Source organism: Natrix helvetica, assembly GCF_964273705.1.
Source record: "Natrix helvetica genome assembly, chromosome: 1".
NCBI lineage: Eukaryota > Metazoa > Chordata > Lepidosauria > Squamata > Natricidae > Natrix > Natrix helvetica.
The window spans coordinates 9,244,971-9,262,785 of record NC_138548.1 but is presented as its reverse complement, the minus strand read 5'-3'; the positions used below and the strand labels follow the sequence as shown (position 1 = coordinate 9,262,785).

General features: G+C 47.6%; 1 protein-coding gene across 1 annotated transcript in view; it reads left to right on the top strand.

Annotated features, from left to right (window-relative positions):
* CELF5 (CUGBP Elav-like family member 5) overlaps positions 1 to 17,815 on the top strand; it is a gene marked incomplete at its 5' end in the record, with an annotated part of 86,723 nt that overhangs the window by 62,108 nt on the left and 6,800 nt on the right. The window contains 7 exons of the mRNA XM_081959524.1: positions 1,587 to 1,715; positions 3,259 to 3,338; positions 5,649 to 5,795; positions 10,288 to 10,429; positions 11,379 to 11,525; positions 13,918 to 13,980; positions 15,986 to 16,063. Coding sequence (XP_081815650.1) covers positions 1,587 to 1,715; positions 3,259 to 3,338; positions 5,649 to 5,795; positions 10,288 to 10,429; positions 11,379 to 11,525; positions 13,918 to 13,980; positions 15,986 to 16,063 — 786 coding nt within the window. The remainder of the gene's footprint in view (positions 1 to 1,586; positions 1,716 to 3,258; positions 3,339 to 5,648; positions 5,796 to 10,287; positions 10,430 to 11,378; positions 11,526 to 13,917; positions 13,981 to 15,985; positions 16,064 to 17,815) is intronic.

Below are 17,815 nucleotides of genomic sequence, written 5' to 3'. Positions count from 1 at the left end.
CTTGCTTCCTTCCCTTCTTCTTCCTTCCTCCTTCCTTCCTTTCCATCTTCCTTTCTTTTCTTCTTCTTCCTTTCTTCCTTTCCTCTTCCTCCCATCATCCCTCCTTCCTTCTTTATATTTTATTTCTTTCTTTGTCTCTCTTTCCCCTTCCTTCTTTCTTCTTCCTTCCTTCCTTCCTTTATTTCTTAATTTCTTTTCTTTCTCTCTTTTTTTTTTCATTCGTAATCTTGTTCCCCGAGAAAGGATTTTCAGATGATTGTCTTCTCCAGCGCCTAACGCTATCCATAAATTGCTTCCGAGGCCTGTCGGGTTGCATTACTTTCCCTTGGGAGCAAATCCTTCTGATTCTGTCATTTACAATAAGGAGGCCTCTCCTGAAGCCATTTAGAGGCTCCCGCATCGAAGTGCACAATTTTGGCAAGTCTCGCCACACAGGGCCCCTTGGTGATCTCCTTTTTGGGGATGTGACATTTCACACTTAATCTGCATTCTGATGACCCCTTCGGTTTGCAAAGAGCTTGACCTCCCTTGTGAGCGGTCATGTGCCTGGAACAATCGGCTTCAATCGTGGCCCGAGTCACACTCTGGAGCTCCTTGTTAGCGAAGTCCGAAGCAGAAATCCGAAGGGATTGGAAAAACAAAAAGTCCCTATATTAATGCAACAGCGAGAAGATTGATCAGGCCGCTGTAGTTTGATCGGCGACGTGGCACTTACCAAGCCTTAAGCGGTTAACCATCACAGGGGGAAAATGCGTGCCTTAAATCAGGGGTCTCCAATCTTGGCAATTTGAAGCCTGGAGGTAAATCTCGCTTAACGACTGTCTCACCTAGCAACGGAAATGGTGGGCTCGACGGTGTTCGTAAAAGGACTAACTCTTTAAGCAGAACTGAGAAAAGGAATTTTGCTCAATTTAAGGCAGAGGTCTCCAACCATCACAGGGAAACATGTGTACCTTAAATCAGGGATTTCCAACCTTGGCAACTTTAAGCCTGGTGGACTTCAACTCCCAGAATTGGTCTGCTGGCTGGGGAATTTTGGGAGTTGAAGTCCTCCAGGCTTAACATTGCCAAGGTTGGAAATCCCTGATTTAAGGTACACATGCTTTCCTGTGATGGTTGGAGACCCCTGCCTTAAATGAAGCAAAAAAGGGCAAAAGCCCTTTTTTCTCAATTCGGTTTAAAGAGATAGTCCCCAATTTACAGCCCACCATTTCCGTTGCTGGGTGAGACAACCGTTAAGCGAGATTTAACTCCAGGCTTAAAGTTGCCAAGATTGGAAACCCCTGATTTAAGGCACGCATTTTCCCCCTGTGATGGTTAACTGCTGGCTGGGGAATTCTGGGAGTGGAAGTCCTCCAGGCTTAAAGTTGCCAAAGTTGGAGAATCCTGATTTAAGGTTACGTACATGTTTCTCCAACCTTGGCAACTTTAAGCCTGGCAGCCTAGGTCCGAAAAGCCTGTTCCTTTCACCGTTACGTCAACCTCTCTCTTTAAGGATTGAATTTTTTTCCCCCTTATGCCTTTCTCCGCCTCCAGGGACCTGCTGAAAGTTGATGTTTCTGTGTCTTCTTTTCCTTTCTTTCTAGGGGACCGGAAGCTCTTCGTGGGCATGTTGAATAAACAGCAGTCAGAAGAAGACATCCTCTGCCTCTTCGAACCTTTTGGGGTCATCGATGAATGCACAGTGCTTAGAGGTCCAGACGGAAACAGCAAAGGTCAGCCAGGGGCCCCAGGTTGTTGGGGTCCATATATGCAAACAATGCCTACATTATAAACTATCCAGAGAGGGCTGTTAAAGCATTAGAGGGCGTGGTATAAGTCTCAATTCTATCAATAAAGGAGAATATTTGTAGCTCGGGGCTGGAATGAGGGCTTCTTGGTGCTCTTTGAGCTTGCTTGTTTTCTTAAAGGTGTTTTATGACCCAGCTACGTAACATAATCAGGACTAGCATTGCTGATGTTAGCTAGTTGGGTCATGAAACGTCTGCAAGAAAACTAGCAAGCTCAGAGAGCCCCAAGCATCACAGTCTTCCCTCCTCCTCCTCTTCCTTTTCCCACCCCCTCCTCCTCCTTTTCCTCCTCAAACCCCATATCCCTTCTAGCACTGATGGTGTTACATAGTTAGGGTAATGAAACGTCTACAAGAAAACAAGCAAGCTCAGAGAGCAATAAGGACCTATCCAAATTCAATTGCTGTTGCTAAACTCACCCACTTCTAGCACTGATGATGTTGCCTAGTATGGTAATGAAAGTTCTGCAAGAAAACCATCAAGCTCAGAGAGCACCAAGGATCCCACAGTCTCCTTCTCCTCCTCCTCCTCCAACCACATTCCCTTCTATCTGTGGGTGTGGCATGGCTCGGTGGGCGTGGCAGGGGAAGGATACTGCAAAATCCCCTTCCCACTCCTGGGGGAAGGATACTGCAAAATCCCTTTTCCACTCCTGGGGGAAGGATACTGCAAAATCCCCTTCCCACTCCTGGGGGAAGGATACTGCAAAATCCCTTTTCCACTCCTGGGGGAAGGATACTGCAAAATCCCTTCCCCACTCCTGGGGGAAGGATACTGCAAAATACCTTCCCACTCCTGGTGGAAGGATATTGCAAAATCCCCATTCCCTTCCTACTCCTGGGGAAAGGATACTGCAAAATCCCCTTCCCACTCCTGGGGGAAGGATACTGTAAAATCTCCAATTTCACCCCACTCCAGGGGAAGGATACTGCAAAATCCCCTTCCCACTCCTGGGGGAAGGATACTGTAAAATCCCCATTCCCTCCCAAATCCAGGGGAAGGATACTATAAAATATCCATTCCCTCCCTACCCCACTAACCTGCTTTCTAGCTCCTCTGTGCAGGGCAACAGAAGAAGGTCCAGCTGATCAGCTGGGACTCGGGAGGCAGAGAATAGATGGGGGCGGGGCCAGCCAGAGGTGGTATTTGCCAGTTCTCCGAATTGCTCAAAATTTCCGCTACTGGTTCACTAGAACCAGTCAGAACTGACTGAATACCACCTCTGGCCCACAGACCTTGAGTTTGACACCTTGGTTCTAGTCCAACCTCCTGCTCAGGCAGGAAACCCTACACCACTTCAGACAAATGGTTGTCCAATCACTTCTTAAAAACTTCCAGTGTTGGAGCATTCACAACTTGTAGAGGCTAGCCGTTCCACTAATTGATTGTTCTCACGGTCAGGAAAATTTCTTCTGAGTTCTAGGCATCTTCTCTGCCTTAATTCTGGTTTAATCCTGTCCCTTTGCAGGTTGTGCCTTTGTTAAGTTTTCCTCGCACAACGAAGCCCAAGCAGCCATCCATGCTCTTCACGGCAGCCAAACCATGCCCGTAAGTAAACAACCAAATCTTGTCACAGGTCAGAGAAGACACATCCAGGGATCCCAGATGGATATAATTTAGCACTGTCCCCATCTGGGTCAATGGAAACTGAGCAGGGGGTCAAACATCCTGCTAGGAAGTCTATGGAGATTCTCAGTCATTCAGGTTGCCCCCGAAGGTGCTTTTTCAGCAGGCAACTGGACTTTTCTTATTTTTTTCTTTTGAAGAGGTTTCGCTTCTCATCCAAGAAGCTTCTTCAGCTCTGGCTGGATGGTGGGGAATGGAAGGATTTCTATTCTTTGAAGACAGCTGGTCATTTGCGTCCTTTTTAGAGAGCCGTCGAGGCTACTTGGAGGTTTGTCTGAACGTATGGTGGAAATTAGGGCCCATGTCTATGTAGATTCTCAATCTCGTCCTGATGGGTGTTGTGGCCCAGCAGGATCCGGTTGAGCTGCTGATGGACTTGGATAGCGAGGAACCATATGAGTCTTCCCTGGACGATGTGGAGGACCCTGTGCAGGGTTCAGACTCAGAGCAGGGACCAGAGAGGCTGGTTGGCCACCAGGAGGCGCCTGAGGCATGGAGTAGTGGGGAGGATCAAAGGCAGTTTGTTCCTGGTGCTAGATTGAGAAGGGCTGAGAAACGGAAGCAGCAACTCCGTAGTCAGACTCACAGAAGATGATTAAGCTCAGGTGGTTGTGGATTGGCCCCTCCCAAGAGAGATTATAGGTGAGGCATTGGGAGGGGACATTTGCAGGAAACAACCGTTCGAATTAGTAGTTAAGAAAATCTATCTGTGTATTCTAGCCGTGTCTGTTCGTTTGGACTATCTGCGTTGCTTCATTTGACTTATCTGGGTTGCTGCAGAGTTTATCTATTGAACGTGAGTTGTCTGGGCCCTCAGCCAAAGGATTTGTTATCTCAGTAATTAAACAGTGGCAAACAGCCAAGCCTGTGTTCTGGTTTATTCAGAGGTGTGGAGAGGGGGGTCAGAACAATGGGCACATTGGGAAAACAAAACAACCACTTCTCCAACGCATGGCACAACATAGAAGAACAAACCCATCAGAACACGAATCAGTAGTCCATCTGCATTTAAAAGTTCACATTTTGGACAGAAAGGACTGCTGGTTTGAAAGAGGGGTCAAAAAGGCCATCCATGTCAAAATTAAACAGCCCTCTCTCAACAAAGGGGGGGGGATACGACGTCATCTACAACACGGTCCTTTCAGCCGTTCCAAGAAGGCACCACACCCATTTGCACCATTCAGGTGACCCTGAGGACACCAACAAACCTCCAGGTGGCCTCAATGGCTCTCTAAAAAGGATGCAAATGACCAGCTGTCCGCAAGGAGTATAAATCCTTCCCTTCCCCACCATCCAGTCAGAGCTGAAGAAGCTTCTTGGATGAGAAGCAAAATGTCTTCAAGGGAAAACAAGAAAAGTCCAGTTGCCTCCTGAAAAAAGCATCTTTGCATCCAGTTGCCTCCTGAAAAAAGCATCTTTGGGACATCCCTGTAGGACAGTGTTTCTCAACCTCGGCAACTTGAAGATATCCGGACTTCAACTCCCAGAATTCCCCAGCCAGCTGGCTGGGGAATTCTGGGAGTTGAAGTCCGGACATCTTCAAGTTGCCGAGGTTGAGAAACACTGCTCTAAGAAATCTAATGCCAGGGGAAATGCAACATAGGAATCATGCGGGGTAATTTGAAAGGGGGAACCCAAGATGGGTGGGGCTGAACCCCCGATCTGTGAGTACAGGTAGTCCTCGCTTAATGACCGTTCAAGGTTACAACCACACAAAAGAGGGACTTGTGACCGTTATTCACCCCTATGACCGTTGCAGCATCCCCATGATCACATGATCGAAATTCAGCAGCTTGGCAACCGGCTCAAACCTACGTCGGTTGCAATGTCCCGGGGTCATGGGAACCCCTTCGGGCAAGCAAAGTCAATGGGGAAGCCAGATGCACAAAACAAGAATGCTCACTTAACAGCTGCAGTGATTCGCTTAACAGCTGTGGCCAAAATGGTTCGCAAAAGTGGACGTGACTCAGGGAAATTCAGGGTCCCATCGCAGTCCTCGTAAGCCGAGGACCGTTTGGTTGCAGAATTTTCTGCGCTATACAACTGAGCCGCCGAATGCCCCCAGGGTAATAGAGTTGGAAGGGGCCTTGGAGGTCTTCTAGTCCAACCCCCTGCTCAAGCAGGAGACCCTTTACCCTTCCAGACAAACGGTTGTCTAACCTCTTCTTAAACCGCTTTCGCCCCAGTTTGTCCTCTCTTTTCCCACCCCAAGCTTGCATTTTTGTCTAGCAGGGTGCTTCTTCCAGCCTCGTGGTGAAGTTCGCAGACACAGACAAGGAGCGGACGCTGCGACGAGTGCAGCAGATGGTGGGGCAGCTTGGCATCCTCACCCCCTCTTTCGCCTTGCCGTTCAGCCCGTACAGCGCGTACGCTCAGGCGGTGAGTATATCAACAGCACGCAAGCCAGTTTTCTTTCCGGCGGAACTGGGAAGTGGGGGCTGCCGCGGGGCAGCCGTAGCCAGCTTGGGTTCGTGGTGAGACGCGTCTTTCCAGGATATCTGTAGCATTTGTGAGGAGGAAAAGGGCTGGGAAGGTTGGATAAACGCACAATGAATATTGCAATATTGAACGTCTGCAGCATTTGCGACAAGAAAACGCTGCGGAGAGGCTGGAGAAATACGCAATAAATCTTGCAATATTTCATCCGCCCACTTCAAATGCCAGTTTTACCCTCTTCCCCGGCTTTCCTATCGGTTTGCCCATCTGCCGCCGTTTTCCATTCCTCCCTCCAAGCAACCATGAAAGAAAGAAATCATGGCAATAAACAAGGACATACGTTCCATTTTGCAGCTCCTAAGATTGTTGGGCGAGCAGGTACCAAAATAGCCAGGGAAAAGATTGAAGCCTGGAAGACAGGCCCCTTGTCAATCAACAGGACTGATAGTTCACCAGCAACCTATCCAGTACTTAGGCAGCCAGGCAGCGATGGGCTGCTGGTGGTTTAACAACCCGCTTTGGTGAGCTTGTGCGCTTTGTGCATGTGTGAGTGTCGAAAGCGCTTGCACACGGTGCTGAAAATGCAGCGTTTAGAAGCTCAGCTGCTTACTTTCCAAGTCAGCAATGGTAAGTAAAACAGCAAGGGGGGAGGGAATCAGCTGTGGGCGATTGAGATGAGCTAGAAAACAAGAAATAAAGGACAGGATAGGACAGGGGGGGAAGGAGTAGGGCCAACTGATTGTCGGAGCTACCGGTTCGCCCGAACCAGTCCAAACCGGCTGAATGCCAACTCTGAGGCCAGGGCTTGGCAGCAGAAGGAAACAACAGCCAACGACTTAATTGCCACCTATCAACATCCCAGTCGACAACTAAAAAGCCACACACAACAGGCACCCCATAAATACCACACACCAGTGTCGTGCGGTGAAGTTTATGGCTGGTGAGGCACTGACATCATCAAATGATCATCATGAAGGGAGGACTGTGACAACTTTGATCTTTGCAAGTGTACAAGCAAAATACCCCAGGATCACGGTGGCGGGGACAGCAACTCCTTCTGCTGAGCTGCGGAGAAGAGCCACACTGTGCAGGAGGCTCTTCAGCGCTAGCCTCAGATCAGCGCATGCGATTCAGTAAGGAGGGGAATGGGACTGTGTGTGCAGGAGGCGACTCCTCAGTGCTAGCCTCAGATCAGCGCAAGGCGCTCAGGAAGGAGGGGAACAGGAACACATGTGCAGGAGGCTCCTCAGCACTAGCCTCAGATCAGCGTGAACTGCTCAGGAAGGAGGGGAATGGGACCACGTGTGCAGGAGGCTCCTCAGCGCTTGCCCCAAATCAGCATGAGCCGCGGTCCCATTCCCCTCCTTCCTGAGCCAACATGAAGGGGACCGCAGCTCACGCTGATCTGAGGCTAGCGCTGAGGAGCCTCCTCCACAGCATGGCTCTTTTCTGCAGCACCATGGAAGGAGTTGCTGTCCCCGCCACCGTGATCCTGGGATATTTTGCTTGCATGCTTGCAAAGATCAAAGTTGTCACAGTCCTCCCTTTTTTAGAGGCTTTTTTAAGCCTCACCTCAACACTCGCCTTTTTCCTTTTACATTTTTTTTTCTTTTCATGAGAGCGGTGAGGCTCTGCCTCCCCTGCCTCCCCTGACTGCACGTCACTGCCACATAGAGAGAGGCTCCCTGAAGATGCGCTCCAGCACGAGTCCGAAAGCTAAAACCTCTGGTCCCGGTGACCGACCCAGATTGCATCCTTGTGAAATAAATCTAGTACACTGGGTTTGTTTGGGTCACGTACAAGACGGCCACCTCCAGCAGTGCAATTCTGGGTGGCGTACGACAATCGCATACGAGCAACGTTTGTGAGGGTTGGTGCATTTTGTCCCAGGAGTCTCCCGTTTTTCATTCTTGGAATAGTGGAATTCCTGTGTTCTATTCGCGTCAGTGGCCTTGAGGCTTCCATAATCTTCCTTTCTATTATATATACAATTGCAGGCATTTTTCCGTCAATGAATTTAGCTTGGGTGGCTCAGCGGATAGAACAGTGATGGGGAAACTTTTCAGCACCGAGTGCCCAAACCGGAATGCACGTGCGCCAATGGTGGGATTCACATTTTTTTTGCTAAAAAGATGCCATGCCCACCAAGCCACACCCGGTTCTGTGGGTGTGGCTTGGTGGGCGTGGCAGGGGAAAGATACTGCAATTTCCTCCCAATCAGCTGGGACTCGGGAGGCAGAGAATAGATGGGGCGTGGCCAGCCAGAAGTGCTATTTACCGGTTCTCTAAACAACTCAAAATGTCCGCTACCGGTTCTCCAGAACTGGTCAGAACCTGCTGAATACCACCTCTGGGTGGGAGGGGTTTTGTTTTTTTGTTTTTGCAAAGGTTGCCCTCTTCCTGGGCACCCCTGCCCCTTCTTGTCGTCCTCGTCTCTGCCTTTCTGGGGAAGGATAGCCTAATCCTGTAGCTGCATTCACACGCGACACACGCGACACTAAGCTAGGCTAAATGGGATGGGGTAGTCGCAGCATTTCTCAAACTTGGCCATTTGAAGATGGGTGGACTTCAACTCCCAGAATTCTCCAGCCAGCACTTCATAAAGGTGTCAAAGGCAGAGCGCTACAAACCCGAAGATCAGCTGATCAATGTGCGCATGCCTGTTTTTTGGCTGGTGTTTTGGCTGCTTTCAGGCTGTTTTTCTGCTGTTTTGGGTCAAAAACCAGCTCAAAAACCAGCCTGAAAACGGCCCAAAAAACAGTGTGAAACAGCCTGAAAAATGACCTGGTTTTTTGGCCGTTTTTCAGGCCATTTTTCAGGCCACTTTTTGGTGCTCCGGCGCCTGCAATGACTAGCTGGCCAGCGCACACATGTGTGCCAGAAACCAGAAAAGCAGCTGGTGATGGCACGTGTGCCAACAAAGAGGGCTCTGCGTGCTACCACTGACACGCATACCATAGGTTCGCCATCATGGGGTTCAGGGGTGGGTTCCTGCCAGTTCTAATTCCACAAATCTACCGTGCCGTTTAGAACCGGTTCCAGCTCCCTCCCCCCACCCACCCACACATCATCAAGATGAAGAGCGAGAGGAGGAATTCTGGGAGTTGAAGTCCACAAGTCTTAAAGCTGTCAAGTTTGAACACCCCTGGCGTTTTTTTTCCTAAAGGGTTAGGGTTGCAAGAGTCTTGTAACTTGACAGCTTTAAGACTTGCACACTTCAATGCCAGAGTTCCTGACCCAACATGACTGGAGGAGGAATTCTGGGAGTTGAAGTCCACAAGTCTTAAAGCTGTCAAGTTTGAACACCCCTGGGTTTTTTTCCCTAAAGGGTTAGGGGTGCAAGGGTCTTGTAACTGGACAGCTTTAAGACTTGCGTGCTTCAAATGCCAGAGTTCCTGAGCCAACATTTTGGTTGCTAAGCAAGAGCGTTATTAAGTGAATTTCACCACATTTTACAAGGTGGGCCATGCCCACCCAGTCACATGACTGTCAAGCCGCTCCCACTCAGTCACATGGCCGGCAAGCCACTCCCACAAAGCAGGCCACACCTACAGAAGAGGTTCTAAAAAAATTTGAAACCCACCACTGACGGGGTTAGAATGTAGTATTACAGGCTAATTCCGCCAGCAGTTCGACAGTTCGATCCTGACCGGCTCAAGGTTTTACTCAGCCTTCCATCCATCCCAGGTGGGTAAAAGGAAGGCCCAGATTGTTGGGAGGGCAAGATGCTGACTCTGTAAAACCACTTAGAAAGGGCTGTAAAAAGCACTATGGGCCCCTATCTAAAGCCTAAGCCAGGGGTGTCCAAACTTGGGAGCTTTAAGACTTGTGGACTTCAACTCCCAGAATTCCCCAGCCAGCATAGCTGGCTGGGGAATTCTGGGAGTTGAAGTCCACAAGTCTTAAAGTTCCCAAGTTTGGACACCCCTGGCCTAAGCGCTATTGCCAGAGCGGTGATTCGAGGCTGAGTTTAGGGGGGGTGAATAAGGTTCTAGAAAGTTCATCCTTAAGATAGTTACGGTGTCCTGGGCTCGTGGGAGCGCATGGGATCCCCTTTTGTGACCCTCTGACCAGCGAAGTCAACGGGGAAGCCAGATTCACTTAACAATGATGGGACCAACTTCACAACTGCTGGCTGTGAAGTTTTCACTGCAAAAACTGTGGCAAGGAAGGTCGTGTGATGGAGCAAAAAATCCCCTTCACAACCATTCGCTTAGGAACAGAATTTTTGGGCTCAGTTGTGGTCGTAGGTCAAGGACTTCCTGCATTATGTCGAGTTCTGCTACTGTTCTGTTAATACCTTCTTGGCAAAATTAGTTTTTTTTTTAAATTTATTTATTAAAAAAACCCCTCTGTATCTCTGAATCCTGGAAGTGACCCACTGGAAATCTAATCCATAATCCTATGGGTGACTTCTTTTTTCTCTCTCTGGCAGCTGATGCAGCAACAGACGGTCCTGTCGGCGTCCCAAGGTAGCTTTCTCAGCCCCAGCCTCACTTTCTCACCGTGCCATATCCAGCAGATTGGCACCGTCAGCTTGAACGGCCTGCCAGCTGCTCCAATTGCACCAACCTCAGGTAGGCGGCTGCGGGGTTGAATCCGAAAACAGGGGTGGGACGGGACCGACGTGCTGCTTTGCCAGCCTGAGGGAACCAGGCCGCAGGTTTCATTTCATGTCGTCGTTTCGATATAACCATCCAACGCTGGTTGAGAAGAACCGAACTGGTTGCGAGGTGTAAGACACCCCTCCCCCTTGGAATACGGCATCCAGTTTTGGTCACGATGATCTGGAACACGATGTTGATACTCTGGAAAGAGTGCAGAGAAGAGGAACAAAGAGGATTAGGCGATTGGAAGTTAAGAAATAGGAAGGAAAAGGAAGAATAAAGAGAGGGAGGGAGGGAGGGAGGGAGGGAAGATAAAGAAAGGGAAGGAAAGTTGGAGAAGAAAGAAACAGAGAGAGAGAGAGAGAGAGAGAGAGAGAGAGAGAGAGAGAGAAGGGAAAGAAAGAACGAAGTAAGAGAAAGAAAGAAAGGAAAGAAATAAATAAAGAAGGAAGGTAGGAAGAAAAAGAAAGAAGGAAGAGAAAGAAGGAAAGAAAGAAAGAAAGAAAGAAAGAAAGAAAGAAAGAGAAAGAAAGAAAAGGAAGAATAAAAAGAGGGAGGAAAGATGAAGAAAAGGAAGGAGGGTTGTAGAAGAAAGGAAGGAAGGAAGGAAGGAAGGAAGGAAGGAAGGAAGGAAGGAAAAAGAAAAAGAAAGAAGAGAGGAAGGAAGAGAAAGAATGAAGAGATGAGAAAGAAAAAAGAAAAGAAGGAAGGAAGAGAAAGAAAGAAGAGAGAGAAGGAAGGAAGGTAGGAAGAGAAAGAAAGAAGGAAGGAAGAGGAAGAAAGAAAGAAGGGAGGGAGAAAGAGAAGGGGGGAAAGAAAGAAAGAAAGAAAGAAAGAAAGAAAGAAAGAAAGAAAGAAAGAAAGAAAGAAAGAAAGGCACCTCTTCTTCCTCCTGTCTTTTTCTCTCTCCCTCTTGCAGGGTTACACTCACCTCCTCTGCTGGGCACAGCTGCTGTCCCAGGACTGGTCACCCCCATCAGCAACAGCTTTGCAGGAATGGTGGCCATTCCCAGCAGCCACCCCACCCTGGAGACGGTTTATGCAAACGGGCTGGTCCCCTGCCCAGGTAGGACCAAAAGGCGGAGGCTGCGGCTGGGTTCACGAAGAGCAGAGGTGGGGGAACCAGGGCCCTTCTACCACCTGTGGACTTCAACTCCCAGAATTCCTGAGCCCGAATGCTGAATGCTGGCCCAGGAATTCTGGGAGTTGAAGTCGATATGTCATAGAAGGGCCCTGGAGGATGGCCAGTTGGCTTGCGTCTTTTGCGTACAACTTTGTGCTATGCCTATCCTGGTCCCTGCTGCAGACAGTCAGGGGGTGAGGAGCATTTTCGATTTTACGGTCCTAAATATATTTGCAAAGGAGAAAACAACAACAACCCCCAAAAAGCGACAATGTTTGCTTCTTGACAGGTGAAATGGGGAAGGGGCTGAGCTGAGACTGGTGCGTGGGACCTGAGTTCTAATCTCCCTTCAGCCTCAGAAGCTGATTGGCTGATTTGGGGCAGGCCCACCCATCTTAATCCAAGAGCCAATCAGGTGTAGTAAGGGAGGAGCTGGGTTCTAATCCTTCCTCAGTCTCAGAAACTCATTGGCTGATTTGGGGTCAGCCCCTCCCTCTCAGCCCAAGAGCCAATGAGGCATAGTAAAGGAAGAGCTGAACTAGGTGTGGGGAGAGCTGGGTTCTAATCCCTCCTCAGCCTCAGAAAGTCATTGGCTCATTTGGGACAGTCCCCCTCCCCCAGACCCAATCAGATGTGGTAGGGAAGGGGTTGGGCTAGGAGAGGAGAGACCTGGGTTCTAGTCCCCCCGTCCAGCCCACACAGGGGCTTTGAAACAGCACTTATTTTTAGCATAAACTACCTCAAAGGGTTGTTGTGATGAAAAGGAAATAGGAGGAGGATATTCTGTACAGGTAGTCCTCGACGTACAACATTTTGTTTAGTGACTGTTCAAAGTTACAACGGCTCTGAAAAAAGTAACTTATGATCGTGTTTCACACTTACGACCATTGCAGCCTCCCTATGGTCATGTGATTAAAATTTGGACGCTTAGCAACTGACTCGTTTTTATGATGGTTGCAACATCCCAGGGTAGTGCGATCCCCTTTTTCGAACTTCTGACAAGCAAAGTCAATTGGGAAGCCAGATTCACTTAAGGATTACCCTATTTTTCGGAGTATAGGACGCACCTTCCCCCCAAAAGAGGGTGAAAATTTGGGTGCGGCTTATATACTGAATGTAGCCCCACCCACCCACGGTCCCCCACACTTTGGCCTCCGCCTCCCAGCAATTTACCTCCTTGCAGCAAGCAGGGAAAATGGGGCTTGCGGAGGCTGCAATGGGCTAGCAATTCCTGCAGCCTGAAACAGCTGATGATCGGGAGGCCCATGCTGAAATTGAAAGTGAAAGTTGCTGTTTGCTCCAGGAGGCAAATTGCTGGGAGGCAGAGGCAGATTTTTTTTTTCTTGTGCTAACCTGTTTCCCCGAAAATAAGACTTCCCCGGATAATAAGCCCAATCGGACTTTTGAGCGTATGCGCTAAAATAAGCCCTCCCCTGAAAATAAACCCTCCCTGAAAATATTGCAACCCAGCAGCAGCAAGACCTCCCTGAAAATAAGGCCATGTGCTTATTTCGGGGGGGTGTCTTATTTTCGGGGAAACACGGTAATCAGGCTATTTGCTGCAAGGAGGTAAGTCAATAACTATAAATGCCTATAGAATGTTCAAACTTTTTAAAGACTGTTTTATTATTGTCCTAGACAGCTGAACAAAATGAAGCAGCTTTTTAAAATAAATTCTTGATCTGAAGAGACCCAGTGCTATTGTATCTTCTTTTAAATAGCAGAGAAATAACTAAACTTCCAGAAAGCACAACCATTTTAACAGCATCTGTACAAGTATAGTCTGAAATGTAACACCACAAGCAGCGTATATTGTCTGTACTGTTTGCTGTTTGTTGCAAGGAGGCAAATGGCTGGGAGGCAGAGGCAGATTTCTCCCCATTTTTTCCTCCCCAAAAGCTAGGTGTGTCCTATACTTCGGAGCGTCTTATACTCCAAAAAATATGGTATGTTACTAACTTTAAAATTGTGATAAGAAAGGTCATTAAATAGGGCAAAACTCACTTAACGACTATCTCGCTGGACAACAGAAAGTTTGGACCCAATTGTGGACATAACTGGAGGACTGCCTGTAGCAGCTTCCTTGAGCAGTAGTGGACATTACAGTGAGGGGCGGGGCAAGGCCTGGCCTTCTGTTTTCCATCTTGGTTTTGTTAATATTATTTTTAATCTGTAAACATTTTGACCAAATCTTTTTATAAAGCAACATAACAAGCGTTGGAATTTCAAACCTGTCGGTTTGCGGGTTTTCCCCCTCCATTTTCTTATTCCTGCTGTTTTTGTCCATTTCCCTAATCCTTGAAAAGAAACGCAAACCAAATCTTTCTTCTTTTAGCCCAAAACTCATCTGTGGCAGAATCCTTGCATCCGACTTTCACAGGTGTCCAACAATATGCAGGTAAGTTGGCTAAAGTAATCCCATTTGGATGATTTCCTCTGGCTGTAAGATCTTTTTTGGGGAGTGGGGCGGGGTTGGAGGGAAGAGGGATAAAAGGGAGTTTGGGACGATAGATTGAGAGGCAGTTTGATCTAGTGGTGAAGGCAGCAGCCTGGAAATCAGGAGATGGTGAGTTCTAGTCCTACCTTAGGCGTGAAAGCTGGCCGGGTGACTTTAGGCCAATCACCAGGGGTCTATCACTTCTAGTCCCACCTTAGGCACAAAAATCTGGCTGAGTAACTTTGAGCCAATTACCAATCATCTGGCAGGCAGGGAGAGATGGATGGATGGATGGATGGATGGATGGATGGATGGATGGATGGATGGATGGATGGATGGATGGATAGATAGATGATAGAATGATAGAATGATAGAAAGATAGAATGATAGATAGATAGATAGATAGATAGATAGATAGATAGATGATAGAAAGAGATGAAAGATGAGAGATAGAAAGAGAACAAGAAAGAAAGAGAAAGGTGATAGATAGATGATAGATAGATAGATAGATAGATAGATAGATAGATAGATAGATATAGATAGATATGATAGAAAGATAGAGTTAGAAAGTGAAAGATAGAAAGATAATACAGGGAGGGAGGGAGAGAGAGAGATAGTAGATAGGTAGATAGGTAAATAGGTATTCAGATAGATGATATATTAGGGATGCTTAGATTAGAATGAACTTTTTATCGATTTTATATGAGTGGCATTAGTATACTACTTGTTGTAACAATCAATTCAGATGGTTTAAGGGCAGGGTTTCATAACCTCAACAAGTGTGAGATGGGTAGACTTCAACTCCTAGAATTCCCCAGCAGCCTAAGAACCGCATGATTCCCTTAACAACCATGGCAAAAAAAGGTCACAAAATTGGGCAGGACTCCCATAATGACTGCCTCCCAAAGCAGCAGGAAATTCTGGTCCCAATTACGGCCTTAATTAAGGAGGATTACCTGTAGGAGTCGTTTTTCAACTCCTAACTAGATCAGGGGTGTCAAACTCGATTCCACTGAGGGCTGCATCAGAGCTGCGTTTGACTTGGGGTGGTGGGCGTGGCCAGCTCGACGTCACTTGTGTTGGGGGGCCTTGCCCGACCAGTCTGCCAGCGGAAAAGCTCCATTTTTGGCTGCAACGGCCTCCTTTAACCCTCTGTTGTTCCCAATTCAGGTCTCAGCCTGGTGGCAAAGGACGCCAGACACGAGGTGCAGGTTTTGATGGCTTTTTATTGGGGTACCCCAAGGAGAAGGGCTCCTGGCCTAAATGCCAAGAACCAAGAACCAAGGATTAAGTAAGCTTTATAGATTTTCACTAAAGGAGAAGGCAGGACAAGGCGAGATAACAAGAAATATCACCTGATAAACATTTTAGTAATAATCCTACAATTTGTTCTCTTGGTCTCTAGCTGTCCTTATTCCTAAGCTTTGGCTAATGAATGCCCCAGGAGTTATCTAATACACATTTCATTTGCAGCTGGCCATCCCTAACTTTTAGCTGAGCTCTGCAAGTTGTCTAACTCTTGTTACTTTTATCAACTTTCTAACTACCCATAATTGCTACAAGCTTTACAATTGCATATTTCCTGTGGATAAGCAGTCTTGGTTCTTGCCAGACAGAGACCCCACCCCCCACAATTACAGTCTTCCAGGTTTACTTTCAAATGTGTGCCATGATCTTGCTTTGTTTGAGAAGACAGCTCACCACCAGCAAAAATGAGCTTGGGAGGGGCCACGCTCAGCCCTCCCGAGCCCCATTTTCGCTGGCAGAGGCATCGCGGGCCAGTCCTTTGCTGTTTCCAGAGCGGCCCCTTGGGCTAGATCTTGAGTTTGACATCCCTGATCGAGATAGATTTTCTCCACGCAAAGGGAGATTCTCACGAAGATGCTTGAAAAATCTGAGACGATCTTCACGAAAATGGATGATACTGAAATGTTCACCTCCGCCTCCTTCCTTCCATCCTTTGCAGCTGTCTATCCTGCCATCACCCCTGTTGCACAGGCCATCCCTCAGCCTCTTCCTATAATTCAGCAGCAACAGCGAGAAGGTAGGTAGGTCTCCTCCTGCAGGGATGTGTTGGCGAAAGAGGAGCAGGCAGCCTGCGTCTTTGATGCTTGTAGAGAACCTAGGGCCCACAAAACGTCCTGGACTGAAGTCCCTTATCATCATTGCCGTTTAATGAGCCCATAATCCCTTGCGGGGCGGGGTCTGGGCAACTGAATGGAGCTAGCAGCGTGTTTACTGGCCGGATGCCCTTCCTGTCGCCTGTGCGGAGTTTTGTTCAGCAGATATATTTTCATGGTGCCCAGAGAGAGAAATACCTGTCACTACCTAGGATCGAACTCACAGCCTCCTGATTGGGAGGCGAAAGCTCCACCTCTAGGCCAACGCACCCTCCTACTGAAGTCCCTTATGTTGGAAGAAAAATCAGATCCAGTTCCAAGCCGGAACTGAAAATAAAATGGAGGCAGGCTGCAGGAAAGGAAGTCTCTGTGTGTTTGGTAGCCGGAAACGAGTGACAGCAGCGTGTTTCTGGGGTAGCTGACAAAAAGAGGGTTGAGATAGGCGAGCTTTTACACATTCCTTGGGGCTTTGTGATTGAGATACCTGTTGCTTAGGAAGTGTACTTTGCTTGAGTGTGCCCTTTTTGGTATTCTAATTACTGTTGCCTGACCCCCATTGTATCTGGGAGGTCATGCCCTGCCCTTTAAGGGACACGGTTGCTCAGTGGCTCTTGACAGTTCGGCGGTTCGAATCCTTAGCGCTGCGTTAGGGAGGGAGCTCCCGTTACCTGTCCCAGCATCTTCCAACCCAGCCGTTCGAAAGCACATTAAAAAATGCAAGTAGAAAAATAGGAACCACCTTTGGTGGGAAGGGAACAGCGTTCCGTGAGCCTTCGGCGTTGAGTCATGCCAGCCATGGAGACGTCTTCGGACAGCGCTAGCTCTTCGGCTTTGAAATGGAGATGAACACCACCCCCTAGAGTCGGGAACGAGTAGCATGGTTTTGCGAGGGGAACGTTTACCGTTACCTTTATGCGTATACACTATAATTTTGGAACTTCTAAACCCATGTTTTCACACCCCTCTGGAATACACACACACACACACACACACACACACACACACACACACACACACACGGTTGGGAACACTTGGTCTAAGTAAATGCAGCCTTCCCAACTGGTGGAATGCTATAAGTTCCAGAATGACTAATTAAAAAGCTAATTCCTGAAATATGATCTTACAGCTGTCATGTCAATATCTTCTAGGCACACAGGGGTCCCTAACTGCCGGGCCGTAACCCACTATGAGAGTTGGTCCCTTCCAACTCTGTTATTCTATCCTATCCTATCCCATCCTATCCTATCCTATTCTATTTTATCCTATGCTATTCTATTCTGTTCTATTCTGTAATTCTATTCTATTTTGTAATTTTGTTCTATTCTGTTCTGTTCTATTCTAGTCCATTCCATTCTATTCTGTGATTCTGTTCTAACCTATCCTATTCTATTCTGTTCTGTTCTATTCTGTAATTCTATTCTATTTTGTAATTCTGTTCTGTTCTATTCTATTCTATTCTATTCCATTCCATTCTATTCTGTGATTCTGTTCTAACCTATCCTATCCTATTCTGTTCTGTTCTGTTCTATTCTGTAATTCTATTCTATTTTGTAATTCTGTTCTGTTCTGTTCTATTCTATTCTATTCCATTCCATTCCATTCTATTCTATTCTGTGATTCTGTTCTAACCTATCCTATCCTATTCTATTCTGTTCTGTTCTGTTCTGTAATTCTAT